The sequence below is a fragment of the Fukomys damarensis genome, unplaced genomic scaffold (genome assembly GCF_012274545.1).
Source record: "Fukomys damarensis isolate Sample0158 unplaced genomic scaffold, DMR_v1.0_HiC HiC_scaffold_2, whole genome shotgun sequence".
Lineage (NCBI taxonomy): Eukaryota > Metazoa > Chordata > Mammalia > Rodentia > Bathyergidae > Fukomys > Fukomys damarensis.
The window spans coordinates 61,495,072-61,508,880 of NW_022900914.1; the positions used below are offsets into that span (position 1 = coordinate 61,495,072).

A 13,809-nucleotide genomic window follows, 5' to 3' on the forward strand; every position below is an offset into this window, starting at 1 on the left:
ATAATATGTTAATAATATCATCATCAAATATAGCAAATTCTAAGTTAACTGTGCTACTTAAAAACAAAAATAGTGTGAATGTGTGCTATGTAGTAAAGTAACTCTTCTGTGTGTGCAGGGGGTACACGGATTGAACTTGTGGCTTTGTCCTGAGCTTTGTCCCCAACCATTTTTTTAAAGATAGGGTCTTGCCGGGATTGAATTTGTGATCCTCCTGCTGCAGCTTCCCAGAAGCTTCCAACTTCTTCCAATTCAACTTTATGGTCTATTTTAGTCTTCTGTTGGTTGCCCTTTGTTACTGAATTTTTAAATCAGAAAGATGAGTAGAACGATTATCTTCTTGATTGTTATATTCTTAAGGGAAGAACTAAAGAGTCAGGAAGGCAAGCTGAAGCATGGTATCTAGGCATCGCTGTCGATAAAACTAGAGAACTTGGCACAGAGACTCGGGGAACCCACCAGGAAACCGCTCACTGCGGCTTCCTCTGTAGCTGGGTTTCTTGCAGTGCCCACTAGGGGGCTCTCTTGCTCCGCTCAGGCCTTTCTTGACTTGTTGAGACTTTGGGGGAAAACCTTCCCACTGTTGCTCTCCACCTGTTTGTAGAAGCTACATTTGAGAGAAGTTCAGAGTTTTTTTTAGCACTTAGAGTAAAGAAAATGAAAAGAGGAGGCTAGCTATTAAATCAAATACCTTATATACAGGCCTATCAGAGTAGTTTGTTGTCTCCTCTTTCCTTTTCTCTTCCCTGTTGTTCCCATTAGATGCACTGTGGGACCACTCTCAGAAGAGGAGCAGGGCAGGTTTCCCTTTAGCCAAGCTGTCCCTGTCCTGGGTGTATTTGCACACACGAGGATGCGCAGTGAACATCCTCAGATGGTTCTTTCCCCGACCGTCCACTGCCCTGCTTACTTTATCTGGGATTGGAGGATCAGTCACTCCCAGCAGCTCAGGTTGCTTCAGGACTCCTTAGATTTCTTCCCACTCACCTGCTCTTTCTGTGAAGTCTTCTAGAAGTGGTGTGACTCTCTCCCAAAGACAGCGGCAGTCTCAGTGCCGTGGTGCTCATTTGTGGGAGGCTCCAGTTGCCAGGCCAGGTTTGGTGTCCGGACCTCCATGTTTGAGTGACTCACTGCCCCTCTTTATGTATTTATTGGGGCCTGAATTTCAGAGTTTTAAGACCATCTTTCCTATTCCTCTCTCCTAGGCAGTCAGTTACCTTGTTTGGTAAACATTGTTGTCTGGCAGCATTGTTGTGATCAAATCATCTTTTTCAAGATGATCTTCTGTAAACACCCAAGTTCAAACTCCCTTGCTGACTTGTTTTCATCCAGATGATTATCACAGTGTTTTTGCTCTGTTCCCATCTCTTTTTGCTTTTGTTTTTTGTGGAACTAAGGAGTGAACCCAGGGCCCTTGCACTGAGCTACATCCCAAGCCCTGTACCAGTTTACCCTTCTGCCAACATTAGATTCTAGTCCTTTCTTTTCTACACACAAGGTTCATGAAACCTTTTTATTGGTAGCTGATCAGTGGTGTCTCATTGTAGAGTGTGTGTGTGTGTGTGTGTGCGCGCGCGCGCGCGCGCGTGCATCTATATAAAGACCAAATGTAATTGTAGTTCATTCTCATTGCTGAATGGTATTTCATTGTGTGTCTGCAAAAAAAGTTTATATATCCATTCTACTCTTGATGAGCATTTGAGTGTTTTCAGTATTTAGCTATTAGGAAAAGTGCTGCTGCTGGGTGTGGTGGTGCACTCCTATAATCCTAGCCCTTGGGAGGCTGACCAGGAGGATCACTCCCAAGTTTGAGGCCAGCCTGGGCTGTGTGGTGAGTTCAAGGACACCCTGAACTATATATAGATAGTGAGACCCTGCCTCAAAATAAAGGGGGGGGACTACTGCTATAAATATCTTATGCCTGTCTTTTAATGACCATATTTGTGCCCAACAATTACATATCTAGGACTATAACGTATGTGGTTAAGTATGAATATAATACATGATTGAAAAATAGTGAATATTTACATTAAAAGATTTATTACAGTAAAAGACATTGACACGATTCCCCTCAAAATACTTCCTGCTTCAAGCACACTTACACTATCATTCCTGATACTTTCTGAAGCAGTTCTGAAGTCCTTTTTTGCAAATGTCTGTAGTTACACTGTTGTGCCTGTCTTCATGTCCTGATTGAATTCAAAGCATTTGCTTTTCATGGCCATTTTGACTTTGGGGAAGAAGTTGCATGGTGTCAGATCAGGTGAATAAGGTGGATGAGGACTCACCATTATATGTTTAGGAGTTGCCTTTCTGTTGGATGGTAGCAGCATTCACTGTCCATGTGCTTTTGGGCACATCTTGTAAAAGACACTCATGAAAGTGGACTTCCAGACTTACTTCAGAAGGTGTCAAGGACAGTGGAATAAGTCTGTTTGAAGTGAGGGGAGTATTTTGAGGGAGATTATAGCAGTGTGTCTTTTACTGTAATTAATTTTTCAATAAGTTGTATATTTTGATCATACCTCATGTTAAACTTTTGAAGTTGCACTAGCAGACATTTTGGAAAGTGGTTTTGGAGTTTACCCATCCTCATCAATCTGCGACACAGCCTTTACAGCCTAGCTAGCTGTCACTATGCTTATTTACTCATCTTTTTGGTACTGGGGATCAAACTCGGGCCCTTGCACTGAGACAAATCCCTGGCCCTTACTATGCTTACTTTGGTTGAGTGTATAGCATTGTGTTCTTTTTAACTAATGAATTTTTGCATGGCTGTTTTTTTTTGAAGTACTTGTTTTGCCTTTTGTTCTTTTCTCTATTGGATTGTCTTTTTCTCAGTGACCTGAGGATTTTTAAATATATTTTGACTTTTTTTTTTGGTCAGGTACATACTTTGCGAATATCTCTTTCCATTCTGAGGAAGTCTTTCAGATCTGGTCACGTGATTGACAACTGGGAGTAGGGCCTGCTTACAGTAGTCATGGAGTGTCTGTCTAGAGGAGGACTTGGCATGTGATACATCAAAAGATAGCGAAGAGCAGTCCCTAGAATTGCTTAAAGATGACCATGCAGGCAAAGGGAACAGCAAAGGCCCTGAGGTGGGACATAGCTTGGCATGTTAGGAGACAGAAAGAAGGCCACAGTGGGCGGGGAGAAAGGCTGCAGGAAGAAGTAAAGATGATCAGAATGTGTTAGTTGCTCTGAGGGAGTGCATGATTTTAGATTTGTCATTTGTCCAGTGCTACTTGCACTGTTTGCTTCCAGTGATCCCATGGCCCTTGATCATCCTCTGGAAAGTTGAAACTTCATGCTCTCTCTGTCTTCTGCCCCACAGGTGTGGTGGACACAGGCCTGTTCATCAACATGGCTGAGAGAGTCTACTTCGGGATGCAGGACGGCTCGGTGGACATAAGAGAGAGGCCTCGGTTGATCCTGCAAGGAGCAGAATGCTCACTTTGAGTCTTCAGCTGCATCTGGGTAGACACAGTGCCTCCCAGAGCCTTTGCCTTAATGTGTCCGTGCCAGTGTGGACAGCTGGCCATAATAAGGAGGGGCAGTGGATTAAATCCAGTCTTCTCAAGTATTGTTATTATATGTCTTTTTAAAAAGAGAGATTTAAACATATATATATATATATATTTTTATTAAACATTCAGTTTTTTTATAAAGTAGAACTTGATTTCATGTTTTATATAAAATATTTACCAAAAAAAAAAAATGGAGAGGAGGGATGGGATGGGACTATCTTTTGACACTTTTGACTTGAGCCTGCTGGTTAAACTTCTGAATAGTGAGTTTGGTGGGAAATAAAAATCAAAACTTATTCTTTAAGTTGCTGAAATGAAGGGCCCAGCCAGCAGTGACCTCCTGATGCCTTACAGGAAATCTTGTTTACTTTTCTACCACTGTTTTGTTTTTAGGTAGCTTTCCTGGTGATCACGCCGAATTCCTACTTCCATTTAAGATCAAGTTTACACAAATCAGAGAAGAGTAGTGTGATGTGTAGTGACTTGGAATGTGAACTAGCAGAGGGGAAATGTGGTAATTTTGTTCCAGTGAAGGGGTTTGTCCTGATCCTTGTCATTGGGAGCGATGAGCCAGAAGTGCTTGCCTGTATGAGCACTGCTGTGAAATGTGAAGTATTTGCTTTTTAAAAAATGAGCTCCTTTTTGTCTGTTTTTTGTTGTTGTTCTTTTAGGATTGCATGCTTCAGTGTCAGAAGTTTTTACCTATTTATGTTGTTTGAAGGTTGAAATAAAACATTGTGGTGCCATTTTGACTCTGTCTTTACTACAGAATTTGAATTAAATGAGAATCTGTCCCATGCAGTTTACATCAGATAAGGGGTGGAATTTAGTCAAAAAACCTGTGTGCCCTACACTAGGTACTGGAATGGGTCTTTTTTTGGGGAGAGTTTTGACATCAGTGTGAGGGTGACAGCTGAACAAAGTAATTGTTCCCAGGTTTTATATTGATTAAAACTTCTTTTGTCGTGAAAGCTGCTGTGCAGTAAAATAGGGAGCCTGGTGTGTGTGTGTGTGTGTGTGTGTGTGTGTGTGTGTGTGTCCGTCCGTCCGTCCGTCCGTCCGTCCAGTATCGGGGTTGGAACTCAGGGCCTTATGCTTGCAAGGCAGGCACAGTGCCACTGAGCTAAATCCCCAATCCTGACCTTTTCTTTTAACCTGGTAGGCAGTGAACTGTCTAGAAGCAGCTTCATAGGCAGGGAAAGAAGGTTGTGACCACCTCGATGATGATTCCAGATGGGCCCCAGGGAATCCATTCTGTCGTTAAGGTCTTTATGCGAAGAGCCCTCATTTTTTCCATGCTAGTTGTGCACTGTATTTAAAAATTCATTTCCTCAGTTTACCCTGTTTTAAAGCTTGAACTTTAGAACTATCAAACTTGTTGGCATCAAAATTCTGATAAATTCAATCATAGAATAAAAGTCAGAACTGGGCACCAAAGAGGCTTCTTCTTGGTGCATTCTTCATTTTTCTTCACTCTTAGCCTCCCCGGTAATTGTGTCACATGTTGTTGGGAAACATCTTATTGGTCGTGCTTTATTTTTCCTTACGACTTTCAGTTTGATAATTTTTACACAAACATGGGCACAAGATCTTAGCTGAGAAACCCCAGCAGAACAAATTTTCAGAATAATCAAGGTTTTGTGGCATGGATTTAATTCAGAGATGAAAATAAATAAGGCTAAATTTGACTCTCTCCTTTGTTCAGAGACAGCCTGGCAGACCCTCCCCATAATAAAGGCTTCTTATGGTCCTGGTCTGGTCTTGGTTTTTGGCTCTTTTTACCTAGCGTATCTGGTGCTCATACCCAGGAGGAAGGTGGTCCATTAAGTGACAGTCTCCCAAGGCTGGGTTGATTGGCCTTTTGGCCACCTCCTCCAGACCACATCTGCTGAGCCAGGGCCTCCTGGGGCTTTCTACCTTTGCCATTACTGATGACACATCCACACTGGTCACTGATTTCAGGGTGAGTAGGTAGTTAGTTTCCCTCGGGTTCTGCGTGTTCTCATTCTCTCCCTTTGGGGACTACTTGGAAATCCAAGCGCTTGGTCACAGAGACCATCTCAGGCCACTGCGCCCAGGACCGTGCCCCTGGGGGATGCCCCATTGCCAGACTACTCTTGTTCTCCCTTTCTGGGGACTGGCTCAGGGAGTGTCACAAGAGACGAAGACGGTCCCCTCTTTTGCCGTCCTAGGGAGCTAACTCCTCACCCGCCCTAACATGGATGCCCAACAATCGAAGCCCCCTCCCTCAGTTCCTCTTGGCTGCCTCCTGGCACAACGTTGTCCCCTTGGACTTTTGAGACATGACTTTAAGCCAAAATGACTCATTTTTTTATTGCAGCCAAGTTTGATCTTAGTACAAATTAGATAATAAATCTCAATGGCCCAAAAGTGGGACTTTCAATTTTAACATACTGAAGGATTTACAGAATTTTTGTCAACACAATGGCAAATGGTCAGAAATCCATTACCTACAAGCCTGCTTTCTCTCCCCTCCCTTTGTCAAATCTGTTTACCCTCTCATGTACTTCTAGCCCAAACCCCAACCCTCCCGACTCCCACCTCTGGTCCAGCAGATCACTCACCACTCACACCTCCCCACCCTATAACCCTGCCAGCTCTTCCTTCTCCTTGTGCACTCACCTCTGCCATCTTGTGACCCTTCCTCACCTCCACCATCTTGGGACCCTCATCTCTGCCATCTGTGTCTACCACACCCGTGCTCTCCCTGCTCCTCTGGCCCCTCCCAAACAGGAGAGTGAGTGAACAACCACTTTTCTGCTTGCTCTTCCTGCCCCAGCTTCCTCAGAAGAGAGGAAAGCAAGACTCTGCTAAAAAAGAAAAAAGCAAAATCCTCTTCTGATCCTGATGTTTACATATCAACAACTTGTTTGGCAGGCTGCATTACCAAGAAATTCCATCGGGCCCTATTGTTTTCTACATAAATATTGGAAAAATAAAATAAAAGTTTTTAAAACCAAAGAAAATGTAATGCTTAAGATTGGAGCTTAAAGACCAAATGCTGAGTTACAGCCCAGTGCCATCTACAGACTGCTTGCTCCATAGGAAAATCAGCTGCGATGTCCTGCCAGGCAGGAAAACCTTTATAAATTCTGGCTACTTGACAAATGAACCTTTCATCTTCAACTTAAAATAATGTTTGATTGGTGTTTAGTTTCCAAATGTTTAATCGATGTATTTGAAACATTTTTTGCAAATTCTTAAATTGTAGTTACAGGATTAACTTGACCTCTACTTTTTGCTTACAGACTTCTGACAGTAACTACAGCACAAGATTATGCTGCTGTTAGAAAGTGCTTCTACTTATGATTCTCATTGCAAGAGATCTCTGTTAATGTGCAAAAGTTTTGACTAGTCTTAATTAAAAGAGATAATTTCTGCAACCTGTTTTTACAGGTTAAATAAAAAATTGTCAAGATAATTAAATATAAACTTAGGTTTGGATGGATTCCTGTTGGTGAATAAAGAAGCAGATGCTCAGAAAAAACTATTCTGGTCTTTGTTCACTAATGGGAGCCCCAGTAATTTTCATAGCCCTATGGAAAGATATACCTTACTAAATATGTTGTTATAAAATGTTTACATTGGTTATCATCAAAGGGTTTAGTTCTAAATATGTTACTGTGATATGTTTATAACGGTCATCTTCAAAATACAGTATTTTCTGTGGAAAAACAAGGAGTTATTTAAAAAGATCCTTTTGGTACCAGGCTACACTATAGAACATAAGGTTTCATATAATTATAATTATTACTACTACTTTTCTGGTGTACAAAATATATTCATATTTTCTGACTATACAGGTCTTCCAGCGTATTGTTTTTGACTAACCTTTTGATGCAGGTATTCACCTTTCTCTTCTGTCACGTGTACTTATGATTACAGGTACATTTGTAGGCCCATACACTTTCCTTGGCATCCTATCAAAAGGTAATAACTTAAGTAAAAGCTTCTGTTATTTTGTTTTTATGTGTTTTTAGAGGGGAATAAATACATTTAACTGGCTATTTTATACTAAGATACAAATATCAAGTTTGTTGCAAAGATAATGTCAATTGTCATGCTACAATATTATTATGTGTGGCTCCTTATTCAAAGTTTTTTCTGTTAATACTCTATAGGAAATCAACTACGAGAACAACCATGACCCATAAAAATAACAGTTCTCTAACTATATTTTAGGTTCCAGGGTGCTTGCTATCCTGATAAAGTTATGATAGTTAAGCTCACTGCTCCTACTGTACTACTGATGTCACTGATCTTCTATAGTAAAATAATGAGGTTAAACTTGGTTTCTGAAAAACACCTGCACGCTCCACAACACATGTAAATAGATGTTTTGTGGGTTTCATGGGCGTGTGCACCTGTGAGCAAGCTGCAGGTCTTTTGAATGTTATTGTAAGGTTTTTCTTCTCGTGAAGAAATCAAAACACCTGCTTTGCTTTAGGCACATGTTGCTGGAGGTAAGTCTTGATTAAAGATTTCTCAATAAAATTATTAAATGTGACCCTATTGTCAGTAAATTGGGTGAAAGAAGCAGTTCCCAGTACATGGCATCCACCTGAGGGGCACAGGGCAGGCTGCAAGTATGGCGATGGGGAAAGTTGGAAAAGGTTTGTATCCCAGACAGGTGCTCCCATCTCTGAGGCATCAGAAGAAGAAAATCACTTGTATTTGAATGAAATATGTTTCATTTGGTTTCAACTAGAGCTCACAAAGTTTTGACACTTCATTTATCATCCTTTTTCTGAGTTCCCACCATGTGGCTTCTCTGGTGGGCCTGGGGAGAGGCAGGAGGGAGGCTCCTCTGTCCCCGGGCTTCTGGCCTGGTGAGTGAGCCTGCTGGGCGACAGGATGGGGACACAGAGGGTAGGGAAGGGAACTGAGTGGGAAGGTGGTTAACAAGTGACTGGGCACTGCTTCCTTTGTGCCGTCATTGCGGACTTGGGTTGTCACCATGTTTTCACTAAGGTTAAGTCATACACCAGGTTATGTTGGAGAAATGGCCTGCATGGCCTCAGTCACTGGTCACAGACACCCTGCCAGCCTGGGAGTCTTCATCTTCAGGTTGGAGGTTTATGGTTCCTTGGAAGATTCTCAGGTTAGATGGAAGGGCCAGGGATGCCACACTGTGACTGTAGGGAAAGTGCCAGTGGACACAGGCAAGTTTCCAAGGAGAGCTACTTTTAAAGTAATCTTTTCAAGTTTGAAAGGAGGCCTTGCTTAAACTTGGTATTTTAAAACATACCATTTCAGTGGTTCCACCCTGTTATCAGAAAGTGAGGAGGGGAAAGCTAGGGATTTGTCACCTCGGCATGGCCTTTGTATCAGTCATTATCCTAGGACTTTGCTCTCTGTTTTTCTTCCCACTACTGAAAATTGAACCCAGACCCTCACACATGCCAAGCAAGTGCTTTATCAGTGAGTTAGTTACATCCCCAGTACCCACCACCTTTTAAAATTTTATTTTGAAGCCGGGCGTGGTGGCGCATGCCTATAATCCCAGCACTCGGGAGGCTGAAGCAGGAGGATCACTGTGAGTTTGAGACCAGCCTGGGCTCCATAGTGAGTTCCAGGTCAGACTCAACTACATAGTGAGACCCTGTCTCAAAAAAACCAAAAAGAAAAAAGTTATTTTGAGACAGGATCTCACTAAGTTGCCCAGACTGGACTTGAGCTGTGTTTCTCCTGCCTTAGTCTCCTGAGTGGTGAGATTACAGCTGTGCGCCATGGTCAGACAGGCAGCGCCACCAGTATGGTCTTATGTGTGTTAATTTGAAACTAGATGCTGAGGCTCAGTTTGAGTACCCTGTTCAGGACACACTTCAGAAGGCAAGGACTTGCTCCAGGACTTGCTCCTACTTTGAAGTAGTTGTACAGTCAAATTTGATTAGTTTATGGCTCTTGATTGTGGCCATTAGTTGTCACTTGAGTCACAAATAAGGGTAGCACTTGGCTGTTGGGAGAATATTTCTCTTTCTCAGTACTTAATGAATAGATTTATTTTAAATGTATGTGTATAAGCACATGGTTAATCTTAGAATATTCTGATAGCTCTCTTTAGTGGAGAAAAGAATAGAATGTTATACACATCTCAAGGTGGGCCAGGGGAAGTGTCCTTTGTAGAAGTCACCTGTGTCTGTTACTCTGGAAGCTTGGCAGCTGGAGATCCCCCAGCCCCCGCTTGTCCTCCCAGTGCTCGCCAACCCACCCTCTCTTCTCCTTGTGACATAGGCACAGTGACAACTACAGGTATTGCCAATCTGGTGGGGCATCTTTATGGCTAAGGGTGATTCATTTCCTTTAGCCGAAGGCCATTCAGAAACACGAGGTTGGGGTCATCTGCTGAATGAAGGAAATCACTTGTGGGGAGCTGTGGGGTATCTCATCTGGGTGTGGCAGGATAGTGTTTGGGCCTGTTTTGGGGCTCAAGAACGGGCTTGGCTCAGTACTGAAGCAGGGATAATTACAAGGGGCCTCTTAATGACTCTTGCCTACAAGGTAAGAATGGAGTGTAGTAAAGCTGGCATCAGTAAGGAAGTGGCAGTCACTCAGGCGGGACAGGGAGTGTCTGCCCCTGCTTGTGACTCCGGTGATGTTCTGTTTTGTCTGTGTTCACATGATCAAGGAGGGGTCTTGTTTTTGTCTTCATTATGATCACAGAGTACCCTTGTCTGATGAGCCCTTGTGAAACCTTTTATGCCCAACAGGAGAACATTGTGGCCTTGCTGAAGGTATAGCCACACTAAGGCCTCATGGATGGAGCCAGGGCAGCTCAGGAGAGTATTTCTCTTTCTCAAGATGGAGAGGGCCTGAGTATCTGCTAACCAAGTCTTCCACGCCTTAGATGAAGTGGTGTTGTGCACTTGCTATGTACTGGGCACTACAATGGGCTGGTCGGATCCCAGACACCCTGTGATGTGGCTGTAGCCCTCAGTCTCTTGTGTCCTCAAATGCCTCACTGCTCACTTCCTGTCATGCTGACTCTCTGCTAACCCGGTAATCAAATGTTGTTTTGATATAGGTTCAGTGCTTTTGCTTATTTAGTAACTGGGTTATATTGCAGGGCAGCAAAACACTCCAATATAGCCTGGCACTCAGACATACCCAGGTGGGCCCAGCAGATAAACATCTGGTGGTGCTGAGGGGGACGAAAGTGTCACAGTTAACATGGGTGGAGGCAGAGTCCAGAGGGAGGGAAAGGTCGTCCTTGGAAAAGCAAGTTCCGTATTTTGTGGAAAATGAGTGATGCACATTGATGAGTAAGATCAATTCAGTGGCAAAATCCCCGTCTGTTACCATGAGTCACTGAGAACCTGCTCAGCACAGCAGCCAGGTGGGAGAGGAAGCAGCCGGCTCAGGGAACTGGGTGGGACCGTGTGAGTGCAGGCTCAACCCAGTGGCAGTAAGATCCCCGAACATCCCCCCTGGTGACAGAGCTACATCTTGAAGGGAATGTCCAAGTTGAGGGGCACCCGAGTTTCAAAGAGGAGAGTGTGTTCCTCGTACTTGAGAAGCTGGCCTTACTGGAGGAGGCCAGGCTGCAGACTGCGATGAATCCTGAAGCTTCCAGAGTGCCAGTATCTGAGTTCACCTGCACTTGGCCCTCAGTCCTCTGTGCTGAGGATGCCTCCGCCTGTTTCTTCACAGACCTCTGAGGAGCCGTCACAAAGCGAGAAGCCACTGGGAGCCTCTGCCCGGCGCAGCCCATGGAGTCAAGAAGAGCTCTGTCCTTTAGAACTGTGTGCCACATACACACATTTAAATGTCTGATTGGCACACTGAAAGGGAACAGGTGAAACTGACTTCAAGAAAATATTTGATCCCAAGTTTTCAAAACACTATTTTAACACCAATCAGTATTTCACATTCCCCCCCCCCATGATACTGAAGATCGAACTCAGGACCTTGTGCTTGCCAGGCAGGTGCAGTGCCGCTGAGCTACATCCTCGGCCACAGTATCTCATATTCATTTTACTACATCTTCAAAATATGGCCCATCTTATTTTGGACTGGCCACATGCCAAGAGACAAATAGCCACATGTGTGGAGAATGTAGGTCCAGAATTCCAGGGGTACACGCTGGCCTCGCCTGTGTCGTGGCTATACAAGGCCCTACAGATATCTTGGAGCAAGCCCAGAGCTCTCCTGTGGTCTCATTTCTGAGAGCCACAAGAGAGTTGAGCTACCCTGGGGTCAGAGGGGTGGGGATCCACTTAGTGACCCCACTTTGATCTGAGACTTTTAATCTATTATTCAAGTAGATGATCTCCTTGACCTTGTAAGTAACCTTGACTCCAGGAAAGGGGCACCATTCTTTCCACTTCTAATTAATTACTTAATTAATTATTTTGGTGTTTTGGAGACAGGGTCTCACTATATAATACAGGGTCTCACTATGTAGTTGAAACTGACCTGGAACTCACTATGTAGCCCAGGCTGGTCTCGAACTCACAGCGATCCTCCTGCCTCAGCTTCCCAAGTGCTGGGATTACAGGAGTGTGCCAACATACCTGGCTGATTATTTTAGTTGAGAGATACTATTTTTTTCATTCTTTTTTTTTTTGTTTGTTTGTTGTTGTTTGGTACCAGGGATCAAACTCAGGACCTTGCACTTGCAAGGCAGGTGGTGGAACCACTGAGCTAAATCCCCGGCCAATATATATAAATTTTATCATAGCATTGATTTCCTCTTTTTCTTTTTTTATATAGTTGCATTTGCAAGGCAGGTGGTGGAACCACTGAGCTAAATCCCCGGCCAATATATATAAATTTTATCATAGCATTGATTTCCTCTTTTTCTTTTTTTAACTATAGTTGCACTAGGCAGGCAGTCCATGCTGGGTGGGGAAGGGTGAGGTGGAAGGGAGTATCCTGTGAAGGGGGAACAGCATGGGCAGGGACAAAGGTGAGTGAGGATGAGGGGGATATGGAGACCTTAGAGGAGCTTTCATGGCCAACAGACAATGCTGGTGGTGGGAAGAAGTCAGTTGTGGCTTCATCTGGAGCAGCGCTGGCTGTGGCTAGAATGTCTTGGGGGCTGCGGGGCCTCTCACTCTCCACAGGCCATGTTGGGTTTCCTCAGCATGGTAGGCAGCTGAATTCTAAGGAGTTGTGTTAGCGTTCCTGTCCCTGTAATGATACCTGAGATTACCAATGTAGAAAAAGAAATTTTAGTTTGACTCAAGATTTCAGAGGTTTTAGTCTGTTGTTGCACGGTCCTGTTGCTTTGTGCCTGTGGTGAGGAGCACGTGACAGATGAAGGGCGCGGTGGCCAGGAAGTGTGGTGGGAGAGAAGGGACAGGGGTCTCAATATCCCCCAAAGGCACAGTCTCGTTGGCCTTCCTGTTTCCTGCTCGGCTCCACCTTTCACCACCTCTTGATAGTGCCACCCAAGTCTTTCACACGTGGTCTTTCGGTTTTTCTTTTTTCTTTTTCTTGGTATTTTTGAGATAGGGTCTCACTGTGTATCTCAGGTTGCCCTCAAACTCACAGCAGTCCTCCTGCCTCCGCCTCCAAGTGCTGGGATTACAAGTGTGCTACCATCTTTGGGGAACACATCCAAACTACAATAGGAGTGTTTTTGTGGAAGCAGGAAGCAAACTTTCAGGCATTGTGCAATGTCACTCCTACTGACTGGGGTTGCTCACAAGCTAGAATACCAGTCTAGCTTCAAGGAGGAAGAGAAATAGAACCCACATCTTGATGAGGGAAGGAATTAATGCAGAGCTTGCAAGTTATCACAGGGTATGACAGAGACGTGAGAAGAGCTTAGAATTCATTCCGCTGGTGGCATCCAGAACTCCGTGGAGGGTGGCGGCAATGCCAGGAACAGAGTTCAGGGTGGTGGCGTTGATGGTGTTTTATTCAGACTTGAAAGTTGGGACGTTGGCCATATTTCGAGCTTTCTGTGTTCTGTTGATTCTGCCAAATTTCCCAATCCTATTTTTCAGCCTCCCCATTCATTTTGGAGCTGCATGATATCCTTTGAGTAAATCTCTCCTGCTTAATTTAGTGTGAGCCAGCTTTTGTTGTGATGCATCTAAGAATCTTGATGGATACCCCAGCCATTAAGAGAATCGTTAAGGATTATGTAGTAAAAAGCAAGATAGTTTAGCAAAGAGGAAATGCACCTGGATAATAAACACCTGAAAAATGTTCCACTGCACTAATAATAAAAACAAAGCACACCTCCAAAACAAACAAAACAAAGTACACCTAAACCAACAGCAGCAGTGGATGCCTTTTATTTTATTTT

General features: G+C 43.8%; 1 protein-coding gene across 1 annotated transcript in view; it reads left to right on the top strand.

Moving 5' to 3' along the window:
* Rpia (ribose 5-phosphate isomerase A) overlaps positions 1-3,633 on the top strand; it is a 26,409-nt gene extending 22,776 nt beyond the window's left edge. Inside the window, exon 9 of the mRNA XM_010625627.3 lies at positions 3,338-3,633. Within this exon, the coding sequence (XP_010623929.1) occupies positions 3,338-3,462 (125 nt within the window). The 3' untranslated portion in view covers positions 3,463-3,633. The remainder of the gene's footprint in view (positions 1-3,337) is intronic.
* The last annotated feature ends 10,176 nt before the right edge of the window (positions 3,634-13,809 follow it).